General features: G+C 57.1%; 18 protein-coding genes across 18 annotated transcripts; 10 read left to right on the top strand and 8 right to left on the bottom strand.

Moving 5' to 3' along the window:
- Nucleotides 1-72: 72 nt before the first annotated feature.
- Nucleotides 73-1231, top strand: DL89DRAFT_302709 (MFS general substrate transporter; the record flags this gene model as incomplete). The annotated part of the gene is made up of 1 exon (XM_040890856.1): nucleotides 73-1231. A coding segment is annotated over one exon (798 nt), but the record flags the coding sequence as incomplete, so codon positions are not given.
- A 945-nt stretch (nucleotides 1232-2176) lies between these two features.
- Nucleotides 2177-2686, top strand: DL89DRAFT_294378 (uncharacterized protein; the record flags this gene model as incomplete). The annotated part of the gene is made up of 1 exon (XM_040890504.1): nucleotides 2177-2686. One exon carries the CDS (start codon nucleotides 2177-2179, stop codon nucleotides 2684-2686), a length of 510 nt encoding a protein of 169 aa, XP_040741666.1.
- Nucleotides 2687-2892: 206 nt separating this feature from the next.
- Nucleotides 2893-3797, bottom strand: DL89DRAFT_259069 (uncharacterized protein; the record flags this gene model as incomplete). Its single annotated transcript, XM_040885655.1, has 2 exons — nucleotides 2893-3466; nucleotides 3721-3797. 2 exons carry the CDS (start codon nucleotides 3795-3797, stop codon nucleotides 2893-2895), a joined length of 651 nt encoding a protein of 216 aa, XP_040741665.1.
- A 353-nt stretch (nucleotides 3798-4150) lies between these two features.
- Nucleotides 4151-6270, bottom strand: DL89DRAFT_259068 (kinase-like protein; the record flags this gene model as incomplete). The annotated part of the gene is made up of 4 exons (XM_040885654.1): nucleotides 4151-5134; nucleotides 5160-5458; nucleotides 5479-5812; nucleotides 5854-6270. 4 exons carry the CDS (start codon nucleotides 6268-6270, stop codon nucleotides 4151-4153), a joined length of 2034 nt encoding a protein of 677 aa, XP_040741664.1.
- A 406-nt stretch (nucleotides 6271-6676) lies between these two features.
- On the bottom strand, nucleotides 6677-7729 carry DL89DRAFT_259067 (uncharacterized protein; the record flags this gene model as incomplete). The annotated part of the gene is made up of 3 exons (XM_040885653.1): nucleotides 6677-6786; nucleotides 6830-7325; nucleotides 7388-7729. The coding sequence occupies 3 exons, from the start codon at nucleotides 7727-7729 to the stop codon at nucleotides 6677-6679; spliced, it is 948 nt and encodes a 315-aa protein (XP_040741663.1).
- Nucleotides 7730-7737: 8 nt separating this feature from the next.
- DL89DRAFT_269010 (uncharacterized protein) lies at nucleotides 7738-9523 on the top strand (the record flags this gene model as incomplete). The annotated part of the gene is made up of 6 exons (XM_040888120.1): nucleotides 7738-8368; nucleotides 8499-8763; nucleotides 8801-9000; nucleotides 9238-9282; nucleotides 9305-9465; nucleotides 9501-9523. The coding sequence occupies exons 1-6, from the start codon at nucleotides 8220-8222 to the stop codon at nucleotides 9521-9523; spliced, it is 843 nt and encodes a 280-aa protein (XP_040741662.1). The 5' UTR covers nucleotides 7738-8219.
- A 723-nt stretch (nucleotides 9524-10246) lies between these two features.
- On the top strand, nucleotides 10247-12025 carry DL89DRAFT_275455 (uncharacterized protein; the record flags this gene model as incomplete). The annotated part of the gene is given in 4 exon segments (XM_040889310.1): nucleotides 10247-10604; nucleotides 10630-11078; nucleotides 11245-11669; nucleotides 11689-12025. 4 exon segments carry the CDS (start codon nucleotides 10247-10249, stop codon nucleotides 12023-12025), a joined length of 1569 nt encoding a protein of 522 aa, XP_040741661.1.
- Nucleotides 12026-12362: 337 nt separating this feature from the next.
- DL89DRAFT_225471 (Maleylacetoacetate isomerase) lies at nucleotides 12363-13007 on the top strand (the record flags this gene model as incomplete). The annotated part of the gene is made up of 1 exon (XM_040884753.1): nucleotides 12363-13007. One exon carries the CDS (start codon nucleotides 12363-12365, stop codon nucleotides 13005-13007), a length of 645 nt encoding a protein of 214 aa, XP_040741660.1.
- A 1309-nt stretch (nucleotides 13008-14316) lies between these two features.
- Nucleotides 14317-15326, top strand: DL89DRAFT_275453 (Pkinase-domain-containing protein; the record flags this gene model as incomplete). Its single annotated transcript, XM_040889309.1, has 2 exons — nucleotides 14317-14517; nucleotides 14601-15326. 2 exons carry the CDS (start codon nucleotides 14317-14319, stop codon nucleotides 15324-15326), a joined length of 927 nt encoding a protein of 308 aa, XP_040741659.1.
- Nucleotides 15327-15780: 454 nt separating this feature from the next.
- Nucleotides 15781-16590, top strand: DL89DRAFT_225546 (alkaline phytoceramidase; the record flags this gene model as incomplete). Its single annotated transcript, XM_040884761.1, has 1 exon — nucleotides 15781-16590. One exon carries the CDS (start codon nucleotides 15781-15783, stop codon nucleotides 16588-16590), a length of 810 nt encoding a protein of 269 aa, XP_040741658.1.
- A 17-nt stretch (nucleotides 16591-16607) lies between these two features.
- Nucleotides 16608-17634, bottom strand: DL89DRAFT_285240 (uncharacterized protein). Its single transcript, XM_040889813.1, has one exon. It carries the CDS (start codon nucleotides 17142-17144, stop codon nucleotides 16623-16625), a length of 522 nt encoding a protein of 173 aa, XP_040741657.1. The 5' UTR covers nucleotides 17145-17634; the 3' UTR covers nucleotides 16608-16622.
- A 79-nt stretch (nucleotides 17635-17713) lies between these two features.
- DL89DRAFT_269005 (uncharacterized protein) lies at nucleotides 17714-18768 on the bottom strand. Its single transcript, XM_040888119.1, has 3 exons — nucleotides 18521-18768; nucleotides 18177-18495; nucleotides 17714-18148 (listed from the first exon to the last, which is right to left on the bottom strand). Exons 1-3 carry the CDS (start codon nucleotides 18724-18726, stop codon nucleotides 17747-17749), a joined length of 927 nt encoding a protein of 308 aa, XP_040741656.1. The 5' UTR covers nucleotides 18727-18768; the 3' UTR covers nucleotides 17714-17746.
- A 398-nt stretch (nucleotides 18769-19166) lies between these two features.
- Nucleotides 19167-20252, top strand: DL89DRAFT_294370 (uncharacterized protein; the record flags this gene model as incomplete). The annotated part of the gene is made up of 4 exons (XM_040890503.1): nucleotides 19167-19220; nucleotides 19267-19428; nucleotides 19457-20029; nucleotides 20073-20252. The coding sequence occupies 4 exons, from the start codon at nucleotides 19167-19169 to the stop codon at nucleotides 20250-20252; spliced, it is 969 nt and encodes a 322-aa protein (XP_040741655.1).
- DL89DRAFT_269004 (uncharacterized protein) lies at nucleotides 20242-22197 on the bottom strand. Its single transcript, XM_040888118.1, has 6 exons — nucleotides 22014-22197; nucleotides 21878-21945; nucleotides 21546-21794; nucleotides 20973-21417; nucleotides 20714-20920; nucleotides 20242-20636 (listed from the first exon to the last, which is right to left on the bottom strand). The coding sequence occupies exons 1-6, from the start codon at nucleotides 22116-22118 to the stop codon at nucleotides 20286-20288; spliced, it is 1425 nt and encodes a 474-aa protein (XP_040741654.1). The 5' UTR covers nucleotides 22119-22197; the 3' UTR covers nucleotides 20242-20285.
- A 9-nt stretch (nucleotides 22198-22206) lies between these two features.
- Nucleotides 22207-23344, bottom strand: DL89DRAFT_36776 (uncharacterized protein). Its single transcript, XM_040891580.1, has one exon. The coding sequence runs from the start codon at nucleotides 23214-23216 to the stop codon at nucleotides 22446-22448; it is 771 nt and encodes a 256-aa protein (XP_040741653.1). The 5' UTR covers nucleotides 23217-23344; the 3' UTR covers nucleotides 22207-22445.
- On the top strand, nucleotides 23345-24843 carry DL89DRAFT_36761 (HECT-domain-containing protein). The gene has a single exon (XM_040891579.1). The coding sequence runs from the start codon at nucleotides 23473-23475 to the stop codon at nucleotides 24679-24681; it is 1209 nt and encodes a 402-aa protein (XP_040741652.1). The 5' UTR covers nucleotides 23345-23472; the 3' UTR covers nucleotides 24682-24843.
- Nucleotides 24844-25074: 231 nt separating this feature from the next.
- Nucleotides 25075-25821, top strand: DL89DRAFT_259057 (uncharacterized protein; the record flags this gene model as incomplete). The annotated part of the gene is made up of 1 exon (XM_040885652.1): nucleotides 25075-25821. One exon carries the CDS (start codon nucleotides 25075-25077, stop codon nucleotides 25819-25821), a length of 747 nt encoding a protein of 248 aa, XP_040741651.1.
- Nucleotides 25822-25927: 106 nt separating this feature from the next.
- Nucleotides 25928-27277, bottom strand: DL89DRAFT_225269 (tubulin alpha chain, testis-specific-like protein; the record flags this gene model as incomplete). The annotated part of the gene is made up of 1 exon (XM_040884743.1): nucleotides 25928-27277. One exon carries the CDS (start codon nucleotides 27275-27277, stop codon nucleotides 25928-25930), a length of 1350 nt encoding a protein of 449 aa, XP_040741650.1.
- Between the last annotated feature and the right edge of the window lie 572 nt (nucleotides 27278-27849).

The raw sequence follows: 27849 nt of genomic DNA, 5'->3' as shown, positions 1-27849 counted from the left end.
GGTTTGCTTGGTTTCTTTACTGTCACTAGTTAAATATCATATCAAGTCTACCAGTATCCTAGCATAATGTCATTGGTAACGGATAGTGGGCTGCTTCATCACAAATCCTTACCAATACCAGCAACAGTGCTGCTCACTGAGAAAGAGCCTCCTGAGCCTGACTCAAAGTACGGCTGGCTGGTAATACTCGGCACATTCATCATTTTCATGTTCTCTGTTGGGCTGCCGACCACTTACGGTATATTTATCCACGAATATATACTGAACGAGTTCCCGGAAGCACCTGCTGCACTGATTTCATGGATAGGAACCTTGCAGGTGGGAATTATCTGCATATTTGACATATTCGTAGACAGTTTGTGCGAGATATTTGATACGCACCTTATATGCAGTGTCGGGTCAGATATCGCTAGGGCTGCATTGATTATCGCGTCTTTTTGCAACTCGCTCGCTGGACCAGTATTTACACAAGGAATACTATTTGGACTAGGGGACTCATCCCTCTATGTCCCAGGTCTGACGCTGGTACCGCAGTGGCTTGTTAAACATCGCAGCTTTGCAAATAGTATTGCAATCAGTAGTGCTGGAGTCGGCGGCCTCTGGCTACCAGTAGCGATGCGTGCCATGATCCAGAGGTTAGGTCGGCATTGGGCACTGCAAACAGCTGGAATTGTTATCATCGTTGTCTGTGGGGCTTGTAGTTTGCTGATGAAGGTGCGTGTAAAGTTTGAGCGGCGCGACAAGATAATTGATTTCAGTGTGCGGAAGGACTCGCATTATATTTCTCTTCGTGGTTGCCCTGTTTGCCTCCAGCGGCTACTACCTGCCTTTCTATTTTATACAATCCTTCTCGGCCGTCATCCTGTATAAAAGTCAGACATGGGGGTCCAATATATCGTCGATACTCAATGCAGCATGCGTTGTAGGTCAGGCTATGCTGGGTGCCCTAGGGGACCAGATTGGTCCACTTAATGCACTCGTAATTGTCTTCGCAGGCAGTACCGTTTGCGTCATGGTGATGTAGTTGCCGTTTGCCACTGGTGGCACGCTGCTGACTGCAACAGTCTTGCTTGGGTTCTTCTCTGGTGCTATCGTCAGCCTTGTCCCGGTTGTCATAGCCAGTATCTTTGGTTCTAGTCGCATACAAACCATCATTGGCCTGATCATGGTGGCCTGTGCAATTGGCATGTTCATCTCTGGGCAGCCTGCAGGCGCAGTTCTCGACAGGTTTGGCCACGGAACTGACTATTCGAGCCTCATCATCCATGATAGTGCATTGCTCATTACAGCACTGCTGGCGCAGCTCACCTTGCGCGCCATGATATCTAGGAAGCTAGTTTTCAAAGTCTGAATATACCTCAGGCACCCATCCCATTTATATCTCGCGAGGGTGCTCTCTGAATCCCACACAGAAGGAGGGGTCGGCCATGCCTGTCCCCACGCGGTCAGATGGCGGATTGCCCCCGCTTCTTGCTACACATATTGAACTCAAGCATGGCATTACCACCGGCTCCGAAACAAAACAAGGGGCAATCCTAAACATGCTTTTGATGACGGAATGCCACTACCAACCATCTACCTTCCATACTTTCTTCAACGACTGTTCTGCAGATGATCTGCAGATGTCAAACAATGCACAGCCCAGGCTATGATGATCTAGCAGCAAACAAAAGAACACAAGCTAGGTCGTTTGCGATATTTCGCATCCTCGTTAGCTAAACACGCAGTAAGGGGCTGGGGCTAGGAGGGGTGTCCTAATAACCGCATGACTCGGGCATGTGCATGCGGGGGTAGGTTTGGACGACAAAAATAGATGAGCAAGGGCTAGATACGGGGAGGGAGGTTGAAAACGGCATGCCTAGGTCATGTACACATGTCCAGTCGCAAGAACAAGGAAAAATGCGGGGAACTAAACCACCGGAATTAGGACATACAGCGAGGATCGCCTTCTGGGCCATCCAGATGGGCGTGGTCCAGGGCGCATGCCACAGGGCTCGTATACGTTTTTCCTCTAAAGCCCGCTCTTTCGCTCTTTCACCCCCTCCTGCACACCGCTTCCTTTACTTACGCTTCTATACTACTCCCTCTCGATTGGCTCTTATTATCCCTCACCAGCCCTTTCCTATCCACCACACCCTCGCCATACTTGCTCTGCTTTTAACGAAACTATTCCAACATGAAGTTGCCCTACATCTTCTCTCTGGCCATGCTGTATGTTGTGTCTGTGCATGCCACTCCCATTCAGCTGCGCCAGGCGCCCGTTGCAGTCGACGACGTCGTTGTGGCCTCAGCACACCCTGAGTCTAGCGACGAGCGGATCCTGCGCCAGGACATATCCAGCAACTGCCTCCCGCGCTCCATCCAGAACATGTCGCCGGCGAAGCGTGTTGTGATTGAGGCGGTTGCCCGCGAGCTCACCCAGTCGCAGTTCCGCGATTTCCACCAGTTTGCCCCGGCGGCGCTGGCACTCAACAGACCCGAGATCGAGGGCAAGATCCTTGGCTCAAACTACCCAGGCACGCTGTCGGGCCTGCTCGAGCTCAGAGACTATATGAAGCAGGAGGTGCCCGAGATCTCCCGCGTTTCTGACAACGCCAATGCCGATGATATGTGCCAGGCGCCCACCTCAAAGAACCTGCACACGATCTTTGTCAACCTCGAGAAGCTCATCCAGCAGTTTGCTTAGGGTTCGTCGAATGCATAATCGCATCATCCGCCTGCTAATTTTGTCTCTTCAAAGCGCTAGTGTCTCCAGCCCCTGCTGCTCTTCACTCTGGACAGGAGTTCACATTAAACTGCTCTCCACTCTCGCGACTGGTGTGACAAATGTTGGGTTCAGAAATGCCGTGCACATTGTTATGAAACACACTACAAAAAGGGATCCCACAAAACTTAGAGCTTCATGAAGGCGGCAATGTCAACCGACTGGACAAAGTCCTCGAACTCCATGATCTTGTCAGCCAGGTCATCAGTCGAGACCTTGGCGTCCTCAACGGTGGCGTTGATCTGGAGCTTCTTGACACCGAAGGCGACAGGGATGAGCTGTCCCTTCTGGGCCCAGACGAGACCGTCCATCTCGATGGTGCGGACGGCGCTCTCGAGCGCAGCCATGTCGGTATCGGCCTCCCACGGCTTGATGTCGAATGTGATCATCGACTTGGCGGCCGGTCCGGGGCCCTTGGCGTCCTTCTTGGCACGGTAGGCAGCAAGGCGCTCGGCCTTCAGCTTCTCGGCCTCCTCGTCGACCTCGTCGTCAGAGCCAAAGAGATCGATGTCGTCATCCTCCTCCTCCTCCTCGGCGGCAGCAGCAACAGCCTTGGGGGCCTCGGCAGCCTTCAGCGAGTTGATGGCATCACCCTTGGAGGCAATGTGCTTGTACCAGCGGGCGAGGTGGGGGAAGACGGCAGCCTCGGGGGCAGCAGACAGAGCCTTGAAGACCTCGGCGTCGGCGGCAGTGGCCTCGGGACTATGTAGAAAATGCGCAAAGCAGAGCAGATATTAGCAATAAAGAATGTGCTTGGGATCGGGGTTGCAGCACACAGGCGTGTGCCCCAGGGTCGTTGGAGAGGTCAGCAAATGTTGGAAAAGTGGTTCTCTGCATGTAGCGGGGTCTTAAGCCGCGTCAGAAACACGGACCAATATTAAAATCATCATTAGAAAAGGGTCTCCTGGCCCTGGAACTGAACGTCGAGAGTGTGTGGTCGGGACCATGCTACTTACCCAGCAACGAACGAGTTGTCCTCGAAGAAGCCGTTCAGGACGGTCTGGAAGGTGACAGCAGAGACGGTGACGGACATTTTGAAATGTGTGTAGATTACAGAGAATAGCGAATCTGGGATAAAGAACAGAGAAGAAAGAAGCGGCGGACACGGAGTCTAGGGCAGAGGCACTATGAGGTTCCAGGAAATGCTTTTACAAACCCGTAAAAAAATTTTTCACCTGCAAAAACAGCTGTTTGGGATTAGGACGGTTCGGTTCTGGCAGAGCCAAAATAAAAAACCCCCAACGACTCGGAAGCAGATCGGCTCGGCTCGGCAGGAGACCGCGCAGACCGCGCCTCCACGTTGCGCGTGTGCGGTGTGCTTCGACCATTGGCTCAGCGGCGGGAGATAGTAATCGTCAACGTGGGTGCGAGATTGGGAAGGGCGAGCTACAAAATGCCGTTGGAGTAGTACTGGAACGAGTCGTACATGCGCATCGTCACATTGTCGCAGCTGCTCATCAGCAGCCCGTTGACCAGCTCCTCGGTCTGCTGGTCCGATAGTGTCAGGTGCAGGCGGTCGCGCAGGCTGGCCACAGTGGCCTGGCCGCCGCTCAGACAGGGCAGCGGCGAGTCCTTGACCATCATCTCAACCAGCAGGCAGATGTTGTCAGCGTACTTGCGCAGCGCCAGGAATGCCTTAACCAGCAGCCCGCGGAACTCCTGGAACTTTGCGCTCTCGCGGCCGCCCAGAATGTCGACGTACTCCATGGGGAACTTGAACGGCGCCATCTCGAAGCCGACGGAACCCGGCGAATTCGACAGCATGAAGCCAAAGTCGATGTGGATGATATGGCCGGCGGTGTCGAGCAAAATATTGCCGTTGTGGCGGTCGCGAATCTGCAGAATGTACGTGATCAGCGAGTACGCAACCAGGCTGCGCATAAAGTTGTCCTGTGCTGTCTTGAACCGGTCCGTGTCGGGCGTGCCAAAGGATGTGACAAAGTAGTTGTAGAGCGTGTAGGGCAGGCCGGCGTAGTCGGGGTTGCGCGAGTAGAACTCCTTCTTGATCGAGTGCACTGACACCGTGTTGGTGATGGTCTCCATCAGACCGCAGCCCTCGCCGGTGACCATGATCCGGTAGTACTGCACAAAGACATTGGTCTTCTCGCGTTGCCAGATCCGCTGCATCTCGCGGATTAGCTGCAGTGCCAGCTGCTCTTGGCGCAGGTCAGCGCCATCCTTGACAATGACCGAGAGCAGGTTCCAGTTGCGGTGCCGGCCAAAGGGCGAAGCACGGCGGATGCGCGCCTTCTTCGACTCCCAGTCCTCCTTCAGCACTTTAGCGCTTGGATCGTCCTTGTACTCGACAGCGTGGATATCGATATCGCTGTCGCCGGCAGCAGATACAGTGTGGTCAGCGAAGTTGGGGTCCTGGGTGGCTAGCAGAATTTGGAACGCTGGCGATCTCGGGTGCTGTTGCGAGACGAAGCTCCTCAAGCTGCATCATCTCGTGGATCAGCTTCTCGCGAATCTCCTCCATAGCCAGCGCCTGGCTAGTCGGGTTGCTCAGCTTGCTGCGGCGCCTCATAGTGTCCGTGCTGTCGCTGCCCTTCGCCGGGTCAGCCGATCCAGCCCCGCCAGCCGACTGTGGGACAACGAGGTTAGTAACCTTTGACTCCGAGCGCCTTCTGCTGCCGTGCGAGCTGTGCAAGAAGCACGGATGCCATGCGCATGCGGGCGCGGATCTCTTCCTGGCTGGCTGGTGCACGACTGACAAGAGACGGCTGTGCAGACAGGGATCCAGACTGCTGTAGGTGAGGAGCGGGCGGTGGGTGTTTGGGAATTGCTAACGACGATGGTCCGCCGCTGTTGCTGTTGCTTCTGCTGCGATGGCGTATGGCGGGCATTGCCAGGCCCAGTGGCTGATACTTGCCGGTGACGAGGACTATTGCTGACATCCCTGTCTGTACTCTTGCCTCTTGCCCTTTGCCCTTTGCCAGATGATCTGCTGCGGCTGTACTGGCGGCTGAACGGTGAGGTTGAGCCTGAATTGCTTGAGAAGTCGTTGAGATCGCCAAATACTTGCGCCATCAAGTCTTCATCAACATCCTGCGGCGAAGGGCGGCAGCTTCAGCAGTTGGCCCAGGAACAGGCTGAGCAATTGAACGAGGAATCTCATCCTCCTTGTTAGCTTTAACCACGTCCTTAGCTGCTTCAACAGCAATGGGCGGTACTTGTGGATCCTCACTAAACTTCCTTCCAATTGACAGGCTTGTGATGTCGACCTCGAGTTCATCATCCAAATCAAGCACAGCAGCTGACGGTGGTCCGGGCGATTCCTTGTGCGCTGCGCCCGCCAGCTCCGAACCGGATTTTGCATCTGCTGACTGCGACTGTTTGGTGCTACGGGAGCAGTCAGTTGAAGCATCGGGCTCCAGGATCTCGAGCGTCAGAAGGTACGGCGCACGCTCAGCCGAGTTGAGCACCACAGTGTCTTCGGTTGGAATACGCACAATGCGGTGGTGGTGTGCGCCGTCAGAATCGGGGCACCACAGCGGGATGCACATGTTGCGATCAAGCGAGTGATTTCAGCAGCGTCAATTCGGCCTTCAGCGACTGCTGGCGGCCGACCTTGGGCACAGCACACACATTCTGGGCAATGTCCATCAGCGCCGTCATGAACTTTATCTCGGCGCCAAAGTATCCTGTGCGACGCTCCAGCTTCTTGCGCTCGCCCTCCATATATGTGGCCATATCAGACATGTTGGCGCGCATTCTTGATGCCTTGTGCGCCCGCTGCGATCCCAGATGCCTTGGCTCAGCATGCCAGGCGACGGGCGACTGAGCTTGCGGTCCAGGGCCTTGGCATTACGCTGGAACTCCTTGGCAGCCTTGTCCAAATACTGCTTGCGAGGCAACACGCCCTGCTTTTCGTTGATACTGGCCGACTCCTTGGCTTTGGATGGCGCGCCTTCAGGAGCGTGTGCGCTCGACATTCTCCATGACAGCCACTGTGCGGCACGAATCGGTAGACACGCGGCCGCCAGGAGTAGGCGCACGGCTGCCCAGGAACGCATGCTGCGCTGGTCCAACAATAGCAGGTGCTGCTGCCAGGATTGCTCGGACCAGGTGTAGCAGACCAGCTAGTACGATCAAAGTCGCTGCCGAATTCCTGGCTCAGATGCTCAGAGATCGACGGTGTTGTGGGCTGGCTTGACGACATGCGCTCGGCATCATCAGCATCCAGTGCATATTGCGATGGACGCTTGCTAAAAATGTCCATAGCCTCCGGCGTATTGGTGCCTGTGTACGCATTGCGAAGCGACTTCTGGCTGCGGTCGGCCTCTTTATCTACAGTTCGCCTCACCATGACGCTCGAAGACCGGCCGACGCCTTTCTTTCCCTTGCCTGTCAGCAGGTGGTGCTGGGGAGGCAGATCCGGGTCCTCATCTATGCGCTCGGAGATCTTCACGCGCTGCCCCTGTGCAACTGCCAACCAGCCCATGGTAGGTGCCAACGAAGGAGCGCCGGCCGATGCCAGCGACGATCCAATTCCAACAAACGCTGCTGCTGCATTTTCCCGCACTTGTGGTGTCAGTCTGAACATGGACTTGAATCGCTTCTGCCAGCCCCGCCATCAGACTGGGCCTGGGAACCCGCGATGTGCCGTGCTCCATGGCATACAGATACGAGTACTGGACAGGCTCGGGCGCGTCGATAATCAACTCGGGCGCGATATCTGTAAACAGCAGCTCCTGCACCTGGTTGAATATGCGCTGGCAGTGCTTGAACGAGGGCGTGCGCGGGTTGGGCGCCAGGTCGCTTAGGTACGCCTGCAAGTACCAGTAGAGAAGCATTGCCACGTGTGACGACCGCAGCGACATGTCCATTAGCAGCGACTCGACGGCAATCGACTCGTTCGGACGCGTAATCAGTAGATGCACCAGCTTGTGGCAGAAAGAACTCGACCTCTTCGATCGGAAACTTGCGCAACTCGTTGCATAAAAAGTGCTGGGCGCCCACCATCTGGGGGTACCGGAACAGGTAACTGACGGCCAGCCACGAGTCAAAGAACTGCGATGTAAACAGGCGCAGCAGCAGCGACGAGTTAGTCGAGTGCTCCACAACGCTGCTGCTGCTGCTGCTGTCGGCGGGCTGCGGGCTGGATGCTGACGAGAGGTGCGTCGGGGCTTGCAGCTCAGTCTCTGCGGTTTCTGCTGCATGGCTGCTGCTGCTGCTGTCCGGTCTGTGTCATGCTTTTGTCGTCTAGATTAGAGGAGAAATCGGAGTATACTAAAAAGGAATAAGTAATTGAGCATGAAAGAAACGTGGAGTTTGAAAAAAGCAGCAACAGCAGCAACAGCAGCAGCTACCTGGCTGGCCAAGTGGTATTTGCTGAAAGGGCCAGCCGGATTTTCGTCGAGACCTAGAATTGGGTGAGTACCACTCAGATCGCTCTTGCCTCTGCTACTCTCTTGAATACCTGAATTTCGTTCTTTTTCTATATCCTTCCCAGATGAGTCGTTTTGTGAAGCTTTCGCTGCTGGCACTGACGTGCATGGCGCTGCTGGCCACCAAGGCCATGGCCGACGAGCTCGAAGACGTGACAGGCGAGGTCCCGCTGCCGACAGGCCGAGGCCCCCAAGCCCGCTACCCCGACCGGACGTAAGTGCAATTTCAGAAACCAAGGATATTTTTGAGCCTGGCGATGGGCCGAGCACATTCCTGGAAATAGCACCTCAGCCTTGACTAATAACTGCTGTTCTGTAGTCCCCGAGGTAGAGCTCACATTTAGCAACTACAAGACCGAGGCCATGCTTCTGGCGGTGGTGGCCGGGCTGGTGGCCAACTACCTGTACGGCTCACGCAGGAACCAGTCCACCAGCAAGGCGTGGGAGCAGCCGATCACAGACGTTCTGCGCCAAAACTTCACGCTGGTGGGCGACGGCAAGCAGGTGCTCGAGTGGGACAGCCCCGCCGACCTGCTGTTCTATGCCAGCGGCCGGCGGCACTGCAAGTTCGTGCAGGGCCACATGCAGCTGAGCGCGCGCCAGGATCTTGTATCACTGGCCAACGATCTGGATGGTCAACAATGAGGAGAAGATCGAGATCGAGGTGACGCTGAACGACGATGCGCCTGGATTCGTGTTCGCCGCTGTGCCGCGCAAGCGCTCCAAGGGCGTGTGCCGCGATCGCTACGATATCAGCACATTTGCCAAGATCGCCAATAACGACAAGGTGTCGCCCAAGGTCGCCATTATCAGCGAGATTGCCGATGCCACGCAGCAGCTGCTGGCGTCTGGGCTCGAGGAGGAGCTTGCCGACGAGAACAGCCTGATCTCCTGAGGTCTTTGTCTCCGACTGCCCCGACACTAAGCCCGAGACCCACGACTTTAAGCGCGAGAAGAAGCTGCTGGTGTCGCTGCGGCTGCCCAAGCCCACCGCTGCTGGCATTGCCGCAGTTCAAGAAGGCATTTGAGTTTGTGTTCTATCTGGTCGACTATCTGGGCGAGGGCATGGCGCTGCGCCCTGAGACGCTTGCGCAAGCTGGCAAAGTCCCGCGACGAGGCATACAAGGAGTTTGCCAAGATGGCGGAGCAGGAGCGGCCAGGAGGCCCTGGCCAAGGCACTGGCCGAGAAGCGCAAGAATGAGCTCGAGGACGTCGAGCGCATGACGCCTGAGCAGCGGCGCAAGTGGGAGGAGAAGGACCGCAAGAAGCAGCTCAAGAAGGAGCAGAGCCGGCGCACGTGCGCCGGGTCAAGTAGACGACGGCTGGCGGTGCGGTCCATTAATTAGTCCTTTTCCTTCTAATCCTCTAAATCAAAAAATACACGCCAAACTGCGCGAGGCGAGTCACCACCTACAAGCCACCCCGAAGCACCAGCAAAATGCCCAAGGATTTGGTGGGGGTTTCGAAGAGTACGGAGTGGGTGCAATTTTTTCTTGCTCCTGTTATAATTGCACTTTTGCGAGCAGATACCTACGCATAGCCTATATCGCAATCCGGCGCATACCAGCACGCTTCGGGGCCAATCGACCGCAGTTTACGCAAGGTAGAGACGCAAATTGAAAACACTGCTCTGCAATATGCGAATATCATCAATTGGAGCCTGAATTCAAACACAGCCCAATATGCTCCCTACGTCACATCGTCTGGGCTACAGAGATAGCAAGTGTGACCGCGATGCGCGCCTATGCCGCGAGTGCGAATGCCAAAACGCCTACATATGCCATGTGTATTTGGTCCTCCCAGGTAATGGCTCCAGAGGGTTATCAATGCTTGAAGTATGCAACCGGGTGCCTGCCGGATACGTGTGCTGGCCCTGATCGGCCTGCTCTTTTCTTTTCAAGAAGGCTAACTCTACACATACCGCCGATCTAGAAACAGAAAACGTTAGCCATGGCAGGAGCGCGTCGCAGTGGCCGCAGGCCCGCAAGCACAGCCGTCTATGATAGCGGCAGCGATGATACTGATATCCCAAAGGCCAAGCGCGGTCGCGGGCGGCCTCCCAAGCCCAAGATCCAGGCCTGACGACGCCGAGATGGAGGTCGCCGAGAACAGCAATGGAAGGCAGATCAGCGCGCAGGAAGAGGCCGACCTGAGCAGCGCTCTGATTGCCAAGCTCCTAGCCGAAGACGGCGGCGGCCAGTACATGGGGTACTACGATGACTACGGCAACGCGGGGGCGTATGGTGATTTTGATGAGGGCGTGACTGGTAGCGAGGCCGATGATGACTGGGACCCGAACAGCAAAAAGAGGAAGACACCCAAGGGTGCCAAAAAGACAAAGCCAGTGCTGGACTCCCCCATGTCATCGAGCGAGAGCGACGACGACGAAGCGCGGCGCCCCGCAAGCAAGCGCCAGCGCAAGCCCAGCAGCCAAGAAGCCCGCAGAGCCTGTTGCTCCCGGCCAGTACAGATCAGGCGGGTACACGGATGAGGAAGAGGCAAAGTTCTGCGAGGGCCTGGAGCTGTTTGGTCGCGACTGGTCGAAGATCTCCGGGCACGTTGTCACCAGGGACCCAAAGTCCATTCGCTCGCATGCACAGAAGTATCTGATCAAGCTGTTCCGCGACAAGGTGCCACTGCCTGCCAAGGTGCTGGAGTCAGGAGAAGGGTACACGCTGTCAGGGCGACCGCTGGATCCCAACAGTGCGGCTGCACGGCCGTACCTGCAGCGCGTCATGGAGCTGGATCCGGTCGTGCCAAAGCCGCCCAAAACACCAAAGACTGCCAAGCGGCCAGAGAATGATGAGTCCAAGGAGACCAAGGAGACCAAGGAACTGGCGGTCAATGGTGGCGAGCAAGTGGCTACTAATGCATCCAAGGAATCCACGGCTGCTGACGCTCCCGCTCAGGCGACTGCTATTGCAGTTGTTGAGGCTGAGGGCTCGACAGAACAGCCTGCGCCGGATGCAGTCGAAGTCCAAGGGCGAAGCCAAACCGACGAGCTGCCCGGCCACACCGCCACCAGCATCCGCAGCACCTGAGCTGCCCAAGTCGCCAGTGCGCACGGAGTATGCGCTGAACCGCCCCCAGCGCCAGAACCACACGCGCACGACAACCTCCCTGCACTACCACGACCCACACCAAATGGTACGCTGCACGCCATTCCCGGGTGCACCCCTCTCCAGCACTCCCGGCTGCCAGCCCTTCAAGCTAATCGTGCATAGCAACGCGAAGCTGCAGATGGACTTCCACGCACACTTGATGATGTCTGAGGTCATTGGCCTACTGGGCGGGCAGTGGAACTCGCACGACAAGGTGCTGACGGTGGTGCGGGCGTTCCCGTGCAAGGCCATGGAGTCTGAGGATGCGCATACGAATGTCGAGATGGATCCCGGCGAGCAACTGGCTGTGACGCAGCAGATCAACGGCAACGGGCTGAGGGTGGTTGGCTGGTACCACTCGCACCCCACGTTCCGACCCGACCCGTCGATTATCGATATTGAGAACCAGACGGCGTACCAAGCGCTTTTCAAGGATGATGGCGGCGAGGATCCAGCCGTTCGTTGGCGCCATTGTCGGTCCATATGACCCAGAGATGCCCGGTCCGGTGTCAGCGTTCAACTGGTTCTATGTCAGCCATACGGCGCTGGACCGCGGCCTTCCGAAGCGCCTGGTGCTGGAGGTCGAGAACGACCAGCAGCTGCCAGAGGCCGACCAGCAGGCGCTGTGGACGCTGATGCGCGAGTCGGGCGAGCTGCACCATCGGGCTGTGCTGGAGGAGGCCTGGCGGCCACTCTCCTACCGAGATGCGGTCGCTGAAGATGGCGGTGTCGCTGTCGCACCACATGCCGTGGTTGGCTGTCCCAGCTGAGGTACCAGAGCCAGCCGAAGAGACCGGCGACACGCCCATCCCGCAATCGTTCCTGCTGGCGGGCCGGCGGGCAGTCGAGGACCCGTTCCTGGGCAGTCTTGGGAGCCGGTTCTCGGCCGGCCTGTTCCGCGCCAGCAGCCGACGGCAAGATCAGCGAGCCGGACCAGGTCGAGCAAGTGTTCGCCGCGTATTTCCTGAAATGGGCAGCAAAATAGGATTTTTTTCCCACACCATCCTGAGCTTTGGTCATCCCCCTAGCCCGGTTTCGCTCTCCTTTTTGCATCAGCATTTTTCTCCTCCACACCGACACAAATCTTTACTTCTCCCACTCTGCAATATGACTGATACCAAGCCAATCCTGTACAGCTACTACCGCTCGTCGTGCTCTGCGCGCGTGCGCATTGCGCTGAACCTGAAGGGCATCGCCTACGAGATGCGCCCCATCAACCTGGTCAAGGGTGAGCAGCAGTCGCCCGAATACAAGGCACTGAACCCCGGCGGCTTCGTGCCGTATCTGATCGCTGACGGCCATGGGATCCCGCAGTCGGTGGCTATCCTCGAGTACCTGGAGGAAGTGTATCCCGAGACCCCTCTCCTGCCGAAGGATGCGCACCAGCGTGCGCAGGTGCGTGCGCTCATGGGCGTTATCTGCGCAGACACGCAGCCGCTGCAGAACCTGAAGATTCTGAAAACCAAGCCCGAGAGCGAGCGCGCAGCATATGCGGTGCAGATTATCGAGGATGGTCTGGCTGTGGCTGATAAGATGCTGGAGAGCACCAGCGGCAAGTACTGCTTGGGCGATGAGGTGACGCTGGCGGACTGCTGCTTGATCCCGCAGCTGTATAACGCGCACCGGTTTGGCGTCGACATGGACAAGTTCCCGAATGTCAAGCGCATCGAGCTCAATACCGCCAAGCTGGATGCCTTTGTGGATGCACACTGGCAGAGCCAGCCCGACTGCCCTGAGGAGCTGAGGAAGTAGCTTGTTTTTAATACTTGGTTTATAAAACAGAGCTGACCGCTTGTTTGGGGGGCGTGACAATAAAACCTGTCAAAAGTGGTTTTGAATTTGCAGCTGGCCCAATTTTCGCTTCTTCTCTTTGCGATTTGAGTTTTTTTAGGAGCCTTATTAGCGTGTTCATTTCATTCTCTTTTCCTCTGTATTTAATTGTAAAGTTTTTCTTTTCTCTTCCTGCCAGTCTCTGATTTCGCCACTCTACATTTCCCCCTTGGCATTCATACTTTAGACTTCAATGGAGCCCGATGCCCCCAGGCACTCGAGTGCTGGCGGCAGCAGGGAGCGGGCACCGCGGGGTCCGGCACTGTCCTCGTCAAGCCGTGACTACCGGGGTCGCACGTCCAACTACACAGACTACGGGTACGACAGCCGACGCCGACGCGACGACTTCCGGTACCGGCGCGGGCGCGACTACATAGATCGAGGCCACCGCGGGTATGACAATCGGCGGCGGTACCACGACGATCGGCGGGAACCTGGCCGCAGTCATCGGGATTACTTGCCACGCGAGCATGTGGCTGGCGATCACGATACAGCTATAGAGGCGCCGCCAGCTGACACATCCCGGGCTGACCGAGACCATGGCCTACGGAGCGACAGGGATCCAGGAAGACCGGCGGACGTCAAGGTACGATGATCACTATCGCCGGGCACGCGACTACGGCGCGTATCGGAAACGCGAGCGCTCGCGGTCGATTCCTCCCGGGGACCGAGACCACGAGCGGCCGTACAAGCGGGCCCATGACTCCGGTTATTATCGGAGCCGCGGCGAGCGCTACTCACCAAGGCCGTATGCAGACAGCCGCATGTCTGGGTACATTGAGCGTCGCAGCAGGAGAGATGGTTGCTGGTCCAGACTCGCGCACCCGGTCACGCGAGGGCAGGGGAAGGCGTGACTCATACAGGCGATGCACAAAAGGCTCCTTTGCCTCCGCCGCCGCCTCCGCCGCCGCCGCCTGTCTCTCCACCCCCTCCTCCACCGCCGGAGATTCTCCTCCACCGCCGCCGCCGCCTCCGGTATCTCCGCCGCCGCCCCCGCCGCCGCCTCTCCCAATTCCATCCGCCGCCCATCCCACCAAGCGCAGCGCTGCAGGCAAACACAATACCACAGCAAACAGTTGCAAGCCGAAGCCGGCCCGTGGCTGCAGGTGCCATGCAGTCGGTCACTGCAGGCGTGCGTGATGTCAGCACAACGCCGTCAAAGATTGCGGGCATCGGTACCCCCGTGACGCCAGCGACGCCCAAGCAGCGCAGCCCGGCCGAGGGCATGAGGATGTACACCAAAATCAGCATGGTCGGCGAGGGCACGTATGGAAAGGTATACAAGGCTCGCAATAAGGAAACGGGTCAGATCGTCGCGCTGAAGCGCATGCGCATCGACATGGACCGCGAGGGCTTCCCGATCACGGCCATGCGCGAGATCCGGCTTCTGCGGCAGCTGCGGCACGAGAACATCACGCAGGTGCTGGATGTGGTGTCCTGAATCGAGCAACGCTGTGTATGTGGTGATGGAGTACATGGACTACGACCTGTCGGGGACTGATCAACCATCCGCAGTGGCTGCCAGAGCCTGCCCACAAAAAGTCGTTGATGTTGCAGCTGCTGGACGGCCTGGCGTTCATGCACGAGCGCGGCATCTTGCACCGCGACATCAAGGGGTCGAATCTGCTAGTAAACCAGGCCGGCCAAGTAAAGTATGTGGACTTTGGGCTGGCGCGTTCGTTCCACCACGCGCACATGCACGAGTTCACCAACCGCGTCATCACGCTGTGGTACCGCCCGCCGGAGCTGCTGCTGGGCACCACGCTTTATGGCCCCGAGGTCGATGTGTGGTCGCTCGGGTGCGTTATGCTGGAGCTGTTCATGAAGAAGCCGGCGTTCCAGGGCCAAAACGACATTGACCAGCTCGAGCAGATCTTCAAGATGCTGGGGTCGCCCAGTCCGGCCGTGCTTGACTCGTTCAAGAAGCTGCCGTGGGCGTGCTACATGACACCCACGGCCAACTACGAAAACAGGCTGCGTCAGAACATGTGCGCTCGCATGTCACCGTGTGCCTTGCAGCTGGCCGAGGACATGCTGGCGCTGGATCCGAAGGTGAGGCCGTCGGCGCGCAAGTGCCTCGAGAGCCCGTACTTTGCTATGGAAGCGCCAGGACCCGTCATGGTGACTGAGTTCCCGGTGGCCGGCGACTGGCACGAGTACGAGTCCAAGGCGGAGCGCCGGAACAAGCGTAGGCAGCAGCAGGCGATGAGCCGGAGCCACTCACATGCCTCGGTCAAATGACATGGCGTATCCCCTCCCCTTTTCTATAGCCATGAGCATATAATCGCATCACTTCCGATACCCTCATTAGCATGACTTCCGAGTGGAACCCCGTGGGGTGTGCCAGATTCTAAAAAGGCTAGCAAGGCGGTATGCGGATTTTTCCTTACCAGTAGTGCGCTTGCGCTTGAGCAGGTTATATTAGGGATCCTCGTTCGGGATGACTTTGGCTGCAGATCGGCAACAATACATTCCGTCACGTTCTCGCGCCTCGCCTTTGTCGCCTCCCTCTGCGGGAACGCTCGGACTCAGCGACGGCGACGACGAACTGCCAAGCCAAACTAGCCCAAAAATGGCTCTCGGCTGCCGCTCAAAACCTCTTGCTAAAAGGGAAACAGAGCCACTCAAGCCTTGTTTCTTTATCTTTTCATCTCTCACTTGCATTCTGTCTATTATACCCCTACTCTTTTTCTCCATGGCGCCGATAAACACACAGGGCTACTGGGGCGACGTGACATCGTCGATGGACTGGTGCGAGGGCAACTACGAGTGGACGCCGTACATCGCCGAATTCTTCAACTCGTGGTCATCCCTCGCCATGGTGTTTCTTGGCGAGGCCTGCGCGCACATGAATCCGACGGGCCACCGGGGGTTCACACTGCTGGGGCGCTCAATCACGGCCGTCGGCATTGGCAGCCTGCTGTTCCACGCAACGCTCAAGTACCCGATGCAGATGCTCGACGAGCTACCCATGCTCTGGTCTGTCGCCATCGCGCTGTACCTGGCGATTACAACACAGTTCCAGGTCAATCACCGCCGGCTCCTCTGGGCGCTGTCCCTCTGGACGCTGTTTGTGTCGGGTCTGACTGCACTGTCCAGCGGGCGCCTGCAGTTCCTTTTGTTCCAGGCCAGCTTCAATCTGTTCACGTATATAGTCGCGTACATGGCGTATCGCGCCAAGAAGGATCTGGAGGTGGCCGGTATGATGGGCGTTGCACGGCTGTTCAGGGACGGTATAAAGTGGTATCTGGTTGCTGGCATTGTGTGGCTCACAGACACAAATTTCTGCCCGTACGTGGACGGCCGCAGCGACATGTCGCTATTGCCGCTGAATCTGCAGCTGCACGCATGGTGGCATGCTTTGGTGTCTCTAGGCCTGATCTACCTCGTAGCCATGTTCATGGCGCACTACTGTCTTGTCAACCACATCACATTCAACTACCGTCTGGTCAGCGGCGTATTCCCATACATTTACCGGCCACAGAGTGGTGCAAAGCATAACTAGTTTTTTTATTATGTACTCTCCCGTAATTTTAATTACATGCTATCCACGAACCACGGCCAGTCCATGTACGGTGCCAGGGACTGCGGGTCGCGCGTGCGCAGATGCAGGTGGTATAGTGTCGAGCGAGCGAGTCGCTGGGCCGTGTCCCCGTCAGCAATGGCTGTCAGGTCGCTCGGCAGCTCCTGCCGGCCAACCTGCACGAAGTAGGGAGGCGATGTGCCCAGGATTGTTGAGACCCCAGCGCGCGCCCCGACAGCAAGAATCAGATCAATGTCCTTGCCAACCGACTTTAGTCGCTCCTGCAGCAAGACCGAAAGTCGCTTGGCACACTCCCTGGTGACCGCATAGGCATGCAGACACATGGGATACTCGGATTCAAACAGCGACAGGTCGCGCTGCAGGTACCTTGCTCGCTCACTCGGATCCACTGCGTACCGCGTGCCATTGGCAACTAGTGTGGGGGCAACTTTTGCTGGCTCGTTGCTGTCGAATGTGCAGCGGCCCAGGTACAGCATGTCCCAGTCACGGCCATACACCTCGTGTACTTTGCTCATAATGTACGCATGTCGGTCCTTTAGATCCAGCTCCACATCAATGTCGTCCTCGACTATCAGCGCCGTCTCGATGTTGTACTCAACCTATGTGCTTGTATATGTTGAGGTGGCTTAGATAGCATGCCAGATGTGTGCCGTTGATCGGGTAATCCAGGGTGCGGGCCAGTTCGTTTGACTCGCGTTCGCCAAAGGTCCGCACAAATTCCAGCCTCAATCGATGGTAGCTAGCGAGTGCGCGCATGTTGCGTAGCCGGTCGTGCCGTGCCTGGCATATTTAGCACAAAGATCTTTTGGAAGCCAAGTGTCGCATTACGCGGCTGGTAGTAATGCGATGCTGGGTCTCGGTAGGCATCGAACGGAGACGCAAATATCTGGAAGAGTATGTAGACAAGAACTATCGGTACCAGGACAGTGAATCCTGTGGTCCAGGATTTTGGCTGGCCGTGGATGACAGCATATATGCGGACCAAACATGTGTATTTGTATAAAGAAATGATATAAAACGAAGGCTATAAGAAAGAGGCACAATAGCCAAAGGCTAGTGGAGCAAACAAATCCTCAACTCTGCTCGTCTTTCTAGCGCCATGTGGTGCGAATGAAATTTAATCGTCGCGCCATATGTCCAACCAGTCCAAATATGGCGAATACTGGTTCGGATTATCGCCACGAAGCGATATTGCATACATCGTGGACCTTGTCAAATACTGCTGCATTTGCCCGTTGCTAGCAGAGTCCTTAGCTACCCTGGTAATCGGGGGCGGGGAGATGCTATATGCAATCGACAGGCCGAGCATAGCCGTGTCTGCCAACACATAGTCCAAGTCATGCTCCTCTTTCGTCATCCTACTAGGCAGCCGCCGCAACAACCTCCGTGCCAGGTGGTTATTCACCACGTATGCATGAGTGCCGTGTGGGTAGGATGTGCGGAAGGCGAGTGGCTGGCGGTTCAGGAAATTGATTTTGGTCCAGTGCCGCAAGCACCGCTCGGATGAGCTCTTGGTGGCCTTGGTCCTGCTTCAGAGCCATCGTAACATCGTCGACACCGGGCTCGGACTGCTCAGAAAATTCACGGCCAATAAACAGAAGATCGTAGCTGGTGGCAATTCCATTTCCCAGTGCCGATGCCAGCCGCATCTTCAAATCAAGCTCCATGTCGATGCTGCTGTCGAGGATAAGCGCCGATTGGATATTGAATTCCGCCATATCCTTGTAGATAGCCATATGTGTTATAAATTCCGCAATATCAGGGACCGGTGCCAAATACCCGCGCTCCTCGCGCTGCTTGGTCGCTTCTTCGAGGCTGTGTCTTGGAATGTACTCGATCTGGATATCGAGTAGATCGGCAGCCGGCCTTCAGATTGTCTTTGTCGATAGACTTTACTGGATCATATGTGGCGTAGATCTTGTGGAACCCAAGTGTGCTGTTTAGAGCATCAGTGTAAACCTCCTTGGGCTCGTACGGCAGTCTGATGCCGACGCGGTTGCTGTTTAGCAGCAGCAAGGCTAGTGTGAATACTGCCACCACCACGAACATGCCGACAGCACAAGGCAGCTTCGATGAGCCAAATACGTATACGTTCATTTGTTTTAGTCTGTTGAATTATCGAGAAAAGCGACTGAGAAAAGACAAGGCGAGGCCGATATGGAAATGCTAAAAGGGGATGGCGCTGGTGGCCATGCGTTGCGCATTTCGTTTGCCAGATCAGGTGGGGGGTTCCTGGAGTCTGGAGTCTGCACCCTACTCCTGGCCGGTTGAAGAGAGGACTGGTGGTGTCAGCCGGATACATGCAGCCTGCGTCAGCCCTGCCTCCCCTGGCACGGCTGGTGCATCTGCAGTAGGTTGGACCTCAAATGCGTGTATGCAGGAAATGCAAGGTTCATGGCTCGGCTCGACTCAAAATTTTGACTTGCTGGCGAGCCAGCTGCAAAAAAAAGTGGCTACATAGTACGCGATGCGAACTGCCTTTAGAAGAGAAGAAAAAATACTTTTCTCGCTTCTTCAATCAGCTAATATTCCTTTTCATGTCTGCTACTCCAATGGCCATGTCGAATGCAGGCTGGACAAAGCCGTTCGAGGTCTTTTTCCAAAATACCAAGCTGCACCAGTGCCTGAGGGCGCTAGCAGATCGAAGCCATAGTGTTTACCCAAACCCCCACCGACAACTTTAACGAGCAACTCCGGGCACTGTCTACAGCCATCACCACCTACCTCGATGGGCAAAAGCCAGACGAGGCAAAAGAGGACGAGGCACACAAGAAGCTTGCCAACGATCTGGCCCAAATCGTAGCAACCAAGGCGGAGGATGACGCAGGCAGTGGAGGGCTTTGTCGCTGGGCAGCGCAAGGAAATCGACCGGTACAACCAGGAGGAATTCCTGAAGGCCGCCGAGGGCCGCGAGGAGACGAGCGCGCGCACAGATGCCAATGGCACGAGCCGCGGAGTGCAGATCCACAAAGACGAGACAAAGACAGAGACGGGTGCGCTGGAGCGGTCCACAGGCGCGGTGCAGAAGGAGCAGCCACCTAAGGCGCCGCAGAAGCTGGACGGACTGCAGGAGCGGGTGGAGAACATCCGGCAGCATCTCAACGCAAAATTTGTGCCTAGTTCGGCGAGCATCTTCCGGCGCGTGGCTGCGCTTGAAGACAAGATCATGCTGCTGGAGCGTGATCTGCCCGAGTGGGCGGCGGCCAATTTTTGCCAGCCGAACCGGCAGTACACACAGCCGCCGCCAATCACCATGTATAGGATACTGTCACCCGACAGCAGCGAAGTCCCAGAGCGTACAAGGGCGGCTGCAAGGACGGGCGGAGGCAAGTCGACGCGGATGCCGGCTGGCAAGCATCACCGGGCGTACAGCAAGCCGTATCAACCAAAGCGCCAGGGCGTGAACCGGCAACAAGCCGTATTCCAACTCGCCGGTGGATAAGTCGGGCAAGCCCATCTTCCATGCGTGTGGTCGCGGCGTCAACTCGTCACTGACACGGTCGGTTATTGCCCAGCTGCAGATGCGCCAGCAGGCGGCAGCAGGTATACAGAAACCTAAAGGCAATGCTGAGCAGTCACAGTCGCCGGCATCACATCCTCAGGTGAAGAACGAGCCAGTTTAAAATATATTGTCATTGTACACTTCTAGAAGAACCCTACATGGGTGCTATGGCACGGCCAACAAACAAAAGGTCCTGGCCGCCGCGCGCAATGATCGGCATGTCGGGGTACACGGTATCAACCACAGCGTCATCGAACCGGAGTCTGATCCTGACCCATTCGAATCCGTCAGCGGCATCGTCATCCACGATCTCAACAACGTGCGCCTGATGATACGTCGATCTGACATGCACAACAACGGTCTGCAGGTTGCTAGCTCTGAACTCGGGGCTCAGCACGACAACGCGGGCGACAAACTCGTTGGTCACTCGCCGTCGAGCGCTGGCAACACCGTCGCCGGCATCTATAATAAGCATTCCCTTGCGCATAGCCAGGGGCTCGGCTGGCTGGATGGCCAAGGGCAACGCTGGATCCAGTATGCGCCGACTCAGGTAGGCATTCGCAGCGTGTGAATGGACGTCACTTTGACATTGGCGAAGTTCCCAGAACTGTCTGGACCCAGCATCAGGACCCGGTCCTTGTCTAGCAGCTCAAAAGAGCCCGCCTTGACCCAGCCCGTGACCACGGTCCCGACTGTGTCCAGCGACATCCAGTGCTCGATATGGAATTCGAACCCGTCATCAGCGCTGTCCAGTGCCGGTGCCCGCAGCACTGACAGCACATTGGTCAGCTCGGCAAAGCCCGACACGCGCACAGCCGATGTGGTAAAAGATTGGCACTACGCTGATGTCCATGATGTCGTGGGCAAGTGACTCATATGCGTCGGTACTCATGTTCATGACCACGCACTGGCTGCGGCCCGGCACTGCGGTCTCCAGGGCTTCCAGCAGCTTGTGCATCAGCCTGCCAAAGCTCGCCTTGACGGCGGCATCCATCTTGGTCATAACCACGATGATCGGCATTCCCAGTACTGCGGCAATCGCCAGGTACTCGCGGGTGGCAGCGCTGATCTCGGTCGCGTCCGCCGGCACAGCTATGCAGAACACGTGCGACGAGTACCCGGTGACCGCACTGGCCGTCGTCTTCAGGTGCTTGGCGTATCCACACGTGTCAATAAACGTCACAACGTGCTGTGCACGCTGGAATATCTGCTCAGCTGAGCGATTGTTTGTGTAGTTCAGCAAAACCCCGTCTGCATCGAAACCAATAGAGCCAAACGTGACCGAGCTGGTTCGTCCAGACTTCGATTTCGTGTCGGTGCCGGAGGAAATTCAGCCTTGCTTTCCCACGCCCGTTGTCGCCCTCGCCGTACGTGAGGCAGCCGAGCACGGTGGATTTGCCGGCGCTGTGGTCACCGAGCACTGCTATTCCGAAGCTCAGAGCGGCGCATGCTGATGCGCTGCGTGACATGCACCTCAGCGACTACGCGGGAGTTGGCCAGAACCCGGCGGTTTACCGTTGTTATGCGCGCGTTGTCGAGCTGCTCGGCCATCTTCTGGATGATTCCGAGGGTAATGTCAAACTCCTCCGGCGTAATGCCTATCACTTCTCCGTCGTCGTGCACACCCACTATGTAGATTGCGTGCCCGTTTCCCTCAGCGAGCCTAAATGGCAGTAACATTCAATGAGTTAGCATGAATGCGCTGCATATCAGACCCCAATGTCTAGGCAGCATGTTTCAGTGCACTTGCCTCCATGAAAGCTGGGTTCGCCAGATGTGTGGTCCGGTGTGTGCGATATCTTCTCGAGCTTGGTCTACGCAGCTGCGAATGTTAGTGAGGCTAGCGCAGGTAATAGCTGCCTGCCTGTGTGCAGCTACATACCTTGTATTCGACGTTGCCGGACCTGTCTGTCTCGGGCGGCAGCTTGTGCACGCCTTCATCGAGCACAGACAGGCTGCGTACGCGCACCACGTCCTCCGAGTACATTGCATCTCGTGTTGCCATCGTTGACTATTTGCGTATTGTCATCAAAAGATGCGTAGTAGAAAATAGTTAGAAAGCTGTGTGGGGGAGGAGAAAGACGAGGTTCAGAAAAGCTCGGACGAGCTGCTTTTAATTGCGTGTGGGGGTTTGGAAATTAATGTGCAGGCATCAAAGCCCTGGTGCCAGTTTTGCCCATATTTAGAAGGTAGTGACACACAATGTGGAATTCGTGGTCACGCCTTTTTTCTGCGGTTCCGGGTACTGACCATCGTCCCTTGCCTATCATTCCACGCCTGCCTATTCCTCACTGTACTTTTAGCTGCATTATTCCTAATGGCTGGAACCGCCGAATCGAGTCGCAAAAAGCAGCGGGTTGACCGCCGTGGCTCTGCATCTGTGCGCACAATCACCACGCGGTCTCGCTCCCAGTCCATCGCCCAGCCCGCCGGGGGTCTCTCTGAGCCACGCAGAACGCGGACCGGCATCCTCGGCAAGCGGCCGCTGGACCGCAGCAGCCCTGAGCCCATCGATGAGGCCAGCGATAACGATGACGAGTCTCTGGGTGACATTATTCTGACCAGCCAGTTCATCCGCCAGATTAACAGCGAAAAGGAGCTTGTTGACAAGCTCAGCCAAGTGTTTGCGGACCCATGCACGTTGGCACGCAGCTTCCCGCAGACCAACCAGGAGTTGGCTGCCCAGTGTCCAGTGGATATTGCCGATGTCGAGGATGCGTACACGGTACATGTTTGAGAGCAAGTCAAGCGGGATGCTGGAAGACCTGCGGCTGTGGACCCTGGGTGCAGCGTCGATGCTGAGCGCCGAGCCGTGCCAGGAGCATGACAACCAGATAAATGCGCTTCTGATCCTTCTGCTCAACCCAAAAATCAACGAGTATGCGCATTCGGACGGTGCCCCGCTGTTCCCTGATCTCTGCGGCTCTATTGTCGCCCAGCCTGCTGCCCAGCAAGCCATGCTGCTCAAATATTTCTCTGCCAGCAACCCAGCAGACGACGAGGCTTCTCTGCCACTGCCGAGCGAAGAGAGGCCCAGGGATAACCCGCGGTTCTTGCAGTTCGTGAACATCTTCCAGACGTACATCACACGAGAGACGACCAAAGGCTGCCCGCCGCTCGCCGCCACCACCAGCAGCCAACCCAAACGAGCCAAACCCGCCGGACCATCCAGCGGGTCAATCTCTATGCACTGCGCAGCACCCAGATTCCAATAGTGATACAGTGCCTAGTCTCTCCTGAACGCCTATAACCAGAACCAGCATCTGGTCGACTACACGCGCTTCTACAACGACTCAGTCAACGAGTTCATCGACATCAAAGAGGACTTCCCGCGGTACCGGATGCCCGACGGCGTCGCATTCTGCACGTACCCGTTCCTGCTGTCGCCGACGACAAAGAGCGAAATCATCAAGATCGAGAGCGTCATTATGATGCGCACTGAGCTGCAGGACTCGTTCTTCCGCGCCATGTTCACTGGCGTCACTTGCCCGTACCTGGTTCTCGAGGTCCGGCGCGACAGCCTCGTCCGAGACACGCTGTACCAGCTGGATCTGAAGATGAGCCAGGACCTGCGCAAGCAGCTCAAGGTGCGGTTTGTCGGCGAGGAAGGCGTCGACGAGGGCGGGGTGCAGAAGGAGTTCTTCCAGCTAATCGTCCGCGACGTATTCTCAGTCAAATACGGCATCTTCACGGCCAACAACGAGTCGCACTACTTTTGGTTCACGCCCGGGTCCGACCCCAGCAAGGATGCACTGGAGGAGATGCGGCTGACGGGTCTTTTGATCGGCCTTGCTGTGTATAACGCCGTCATCCTCGATATACATCTGCCACCGGCCATGTACAAGAAGCTGCTGGGCGTGCCTGCGACGCGCCAGGATCTGAAGCAGTTTGATCCGACGCTGTACCGCGGGCTTATGCAGCTGCACAAATTGACGGACGAGGAGCTTGAGTACCTGGAGCGCACGTTTGAAGTCGAGTACGAGGAATTCGGCGAGCTGCGCACCCACGAGCTGGTCCCTGGCGGCGCCAGCATCCCTCTAACTGTTGCCAACCGCGACCAGTTTATCGACAAATACGTCGACTTTATCTTCAACGTCTCGTGCAACAAGCAGTTCACAGAGTTCAAGGCTGGGTTCGACCGGATCTGCGGCGGCTCGTTCGTGCGGTGCATGCGGCCAGAAGAGCTCGAGCTACTGGTGTGTGGCAGCTCCGATCTTGACTTTGGTGCTCTTGAGAACTCGACCATCTACGACGGCGGATACGCCAAGGACACGCCGGTGATCCAGTTCTTCTGGAAGACTGTCCGCGGCTTTTCGGACGAACTAAAGCGCAAGCTGCTGTTTTTTGCCACAAGCAGCGATCGCGTGCCGATTGGCGGGCTGAGCAAGCTGCACTTCGTTATTGCAAAGAACGGCGGCGACTCGGACCGCCTGCCCACGTCGCACACGTGCTTCAATGTTCTGCTCCTGCCAGAGTACAAGACCGTGGAGAAGCTCCGGGAGCGGCTGCTGACGGCGATCCACAACTCTGAAGGATTCGGGATGATATGAAGAGTACTTCATAAGAGTGGATATGTGGGGGAGTAGTGTGCTTGCGAACGCTTTGCAGGTGCGCTTGTCTGGGGAGGGGGAGCAACCCGTCTCGTCGGCCTGCCCGGAACAGCCAGCGTGGGCCCTCCCCCAGTCTCACTTGGCCATGTGGGCCACAGCCCAGGGTTTGGTAGCCCAGGTGCCTGGAGCCTGAGGTTTCCATATATCCCTTGCCAGCGAACTTGCGCCTTTCCTGCTCCATTACTCGTACACCCTATTGCCTTTCACCAATACATCCTCACATTTCACTTACCGACCCCCCTGCTCCTAATTCCATCCCTTCCTATGATTGCAACACACAGCAGCCTGCTTTTGCTAGTCTTCCTTGCCACCCAAGCCGCCGGCAAGTGGTTCATGACTCTGGAGCCCGCCGATGCCCGCGCCTCTGTCTGCCAGTCGCAGGTCAGCTCCTGCTACAACGCCTGCGGCTCGGTCGCCTCCACAATCAAAAACTTTTGCAACGTCCGCACCATGGGCTGGAACTGCATGTGCATGAACCGTGCTGCAGAAAAGGCTGTCGGCGACCACGAGTGGCCAATCGCCACTGCCGAGTGCCGCGCTGCGCTCAACGCCTGCAACGACTCGTGTGCGGTCAAGCAGGACCCAACCGAAAAGCTGGTGTGCTTCACGTCGTGCACGGCCGACTACCAGTGCAATACACAGAGTGCGCCAAAGAGCAACCTCAGGGTCCTCAATGTCAACGACAAGCCAAAGGGATACCTGCCGCCGGTCGACGACAAGGAGATCGGCTTGACCATTGGCATGAAGTTTGGTCCCAATGCACCTGGACTCGACTCCAGCTCCCGCAAGCTGCAAAACACAGACGACCCCGCTTCGCTGCCAAAGTTTCCACCTAGCCTCGACGATGACGAATCGGCCAAGGACTCCAAGAAGGGCAAGGGAGCGAAGGACACCAAGGCAAATGACGAGGCGAATGGTCGCAATAAGCCCGGCGTTGCCTCCGGCATCTCCGGCCCCAGGCACAGCGTCGCTCGTTTCACCACATGTACTTTTAGCTGGCATTGCTGCCGCCCTCTACGCCCTGCACTAGGTCATATCACCACCACCACTGCGACCACAGGTCCACGGGTTGCTCGCTAGGTCGCTTGCTTCTTGGTAGCAGCAATAGAATGTTGAAAGGGAGTCTGATTTGTTGCAATCTCTGCGAGCAAAAAAATTAAGGTGGGAAGGCTTTCTTGCAGCGGGCTTAGTACTCGGCACCCTCGTCCATGGCGACGTCGTCCGAGTCCATGCCGACCTCCTCGTAGTCCTTCTCGAGGGCAGCCAGATCCTCACGGGCCTCGGAGAACTCACCCTCCTCCATACCCTCACCGACGTACCAGTGGACGAAGGCACGCTTGGCGTACATGAGGTCGAACTTGTGGTCCAGACGAGCCCAGGCCTCGGCGATGGCGGTGGTGTTGCTGAGCAGGCACACAGCGCGGTCGACCTTGGCCAGATCGCCGTCGGGCACGCAGTAGGGCGGCTGCTTGTTGATGCCGACCTTGAAGCCGGTCGGGCACCAGTCGACAAAGGTGATGGTCTTCTTGGTCTTCAGCGACGCGATGACGCTGTTGGTCTCCTTCGGGGCGACATCGCCACGGTACAGCAGGCAGCACGCCATGTACTTGCCGTTGCGCGGGTCGCACTTGACCATCTGGTTGCTGGGCTCGAAGCACGCCGTGGTGATCTCCGACACGGTCATCGACTCGTGCTGCGCCTTGACGGCCGAGGTGATCGGGGCGTAGGTGACCAGCGGGAAGTGGATGCGCGGGTACGGGACCAGGTTGGTCTGGAACTCGGTCAGATCAACGTTAAGCGAGCCCTGGAAACGCAGCGAAGCCGTGATCGACGACACAATCTGGGCGATGAGGCGGTTGAGGTTGCCGAACGTGGGGCGGGCAATGCCGAGGTTGCGCTGGCAGATGTCGTAGATGGCCTCGTTGTCAACCATGAACGAGCAGTCGGCGTGCTCGAGGGTGGTGTGCGTGGTCAGGATCGAGTTGTACGGCTCGACAACGGCGTTGGCGATCTTGGGAGCCGGATACACGGTGAACTCGAGCTTGGACTTCTTGCCGTAGTCGACCGACAGACGCTCAAGCAGCAGGGCGCCGAAGCCCGAACCCGTTCCACCACCGAACGAGTGGAACACCAGGAAGCCCTGGAGGCCGTCGCACTTGTCGGCGAGCTTGCGCACCTGGTCGAGGGTGCGGTCAATGTGCTCCTTACCAACGGTGTAGTGGCCGCGGGCGTAGTTGTTGGCAGCGTCCTCCTTGCCGCTGATCAGCTGCTCGGGGTGGTACAAATCCTTGTACTTGCCGTTGCGGACCTCGTCGACGACGGTGGGCTCCAGGTCAACAAACACGGTGCGCGGGACGCGCTTGCCGTTGCCAGTCTCATAGAAGAAGGTCGACAGCGAGTCGTCCGACGAGAGCTGGGCCTCGGGGTTGGGCCTGCCGTCGGGCAGGAGACCGTGCTCGAGGCAGTACAGCTCCCAGCAGGAATTACCAATCTGGACACCGGCCTGTCCAACGTGAACCGAGATGACTTCGCGCATTTTGTTTTATGGATTTGTAGATTTCAACTATCAGATGAGGAGAGCAAGAGAAAACAAAGCCCGAATCAGTATAGTGGAAAAAGAGAGGAAACCAAGGAGGGTGCGAAAAACGGGTGAGGGTTAGACCTGCTGCCAGTGGTGGGGAAAGCCAAATAATGTGCGAGGTAAGAGAGGAATTTTTCGCCAGTCCGACAAACGAGAAATCGACAACAAACCCGCTGATTGGAGGCGGCGATGAAGGGATGAACCAGCGTATTTTTTGCCTCTGCAGCAGCGATGACTCTGCTCGGGTTATTTACCAAAACATGAAAACACACAAAACAACAGCGGCAGGAGCAGCAGCGCCGCCCCTGAGCGGCAGGGAAACCCGCCGCCAGGAACGAAGCCGCATAGTCTATAGGGGAAGCCACGCCAGGCAGGGCGAAAAATTGCATGAGGGGTCTCAGAAGCGCCATATCATGCAGCCAGTCTGCTGGGTCACAGGCACTGCCGCAAGCCCAGAAGGGCCAGGCCTCCTGGCCTGCCATGCCGTGGGCCTGGCAGAACTCCGAATTCATGGCAAGTCACACGCA

The sequence above is a fragment of the Linderina pennispora genome, assembly GCF_002104995.1.
Source record: "Linderina pennispora strain ATCC 12442 chromosome Unknown DL89scaffold_11, whole genome shotgun sequence".
NCBI lineage: Eukaryota > Fungi > Kickxellomycota > Kickxellomycetes > Kickxellales > Kickxellaceae > Linderina > Linderina pennispora.
Note: the sequence above shows the minus strand (reverse complement) of the source record. Positions and strands in the feature narration are given on the sequence as shown.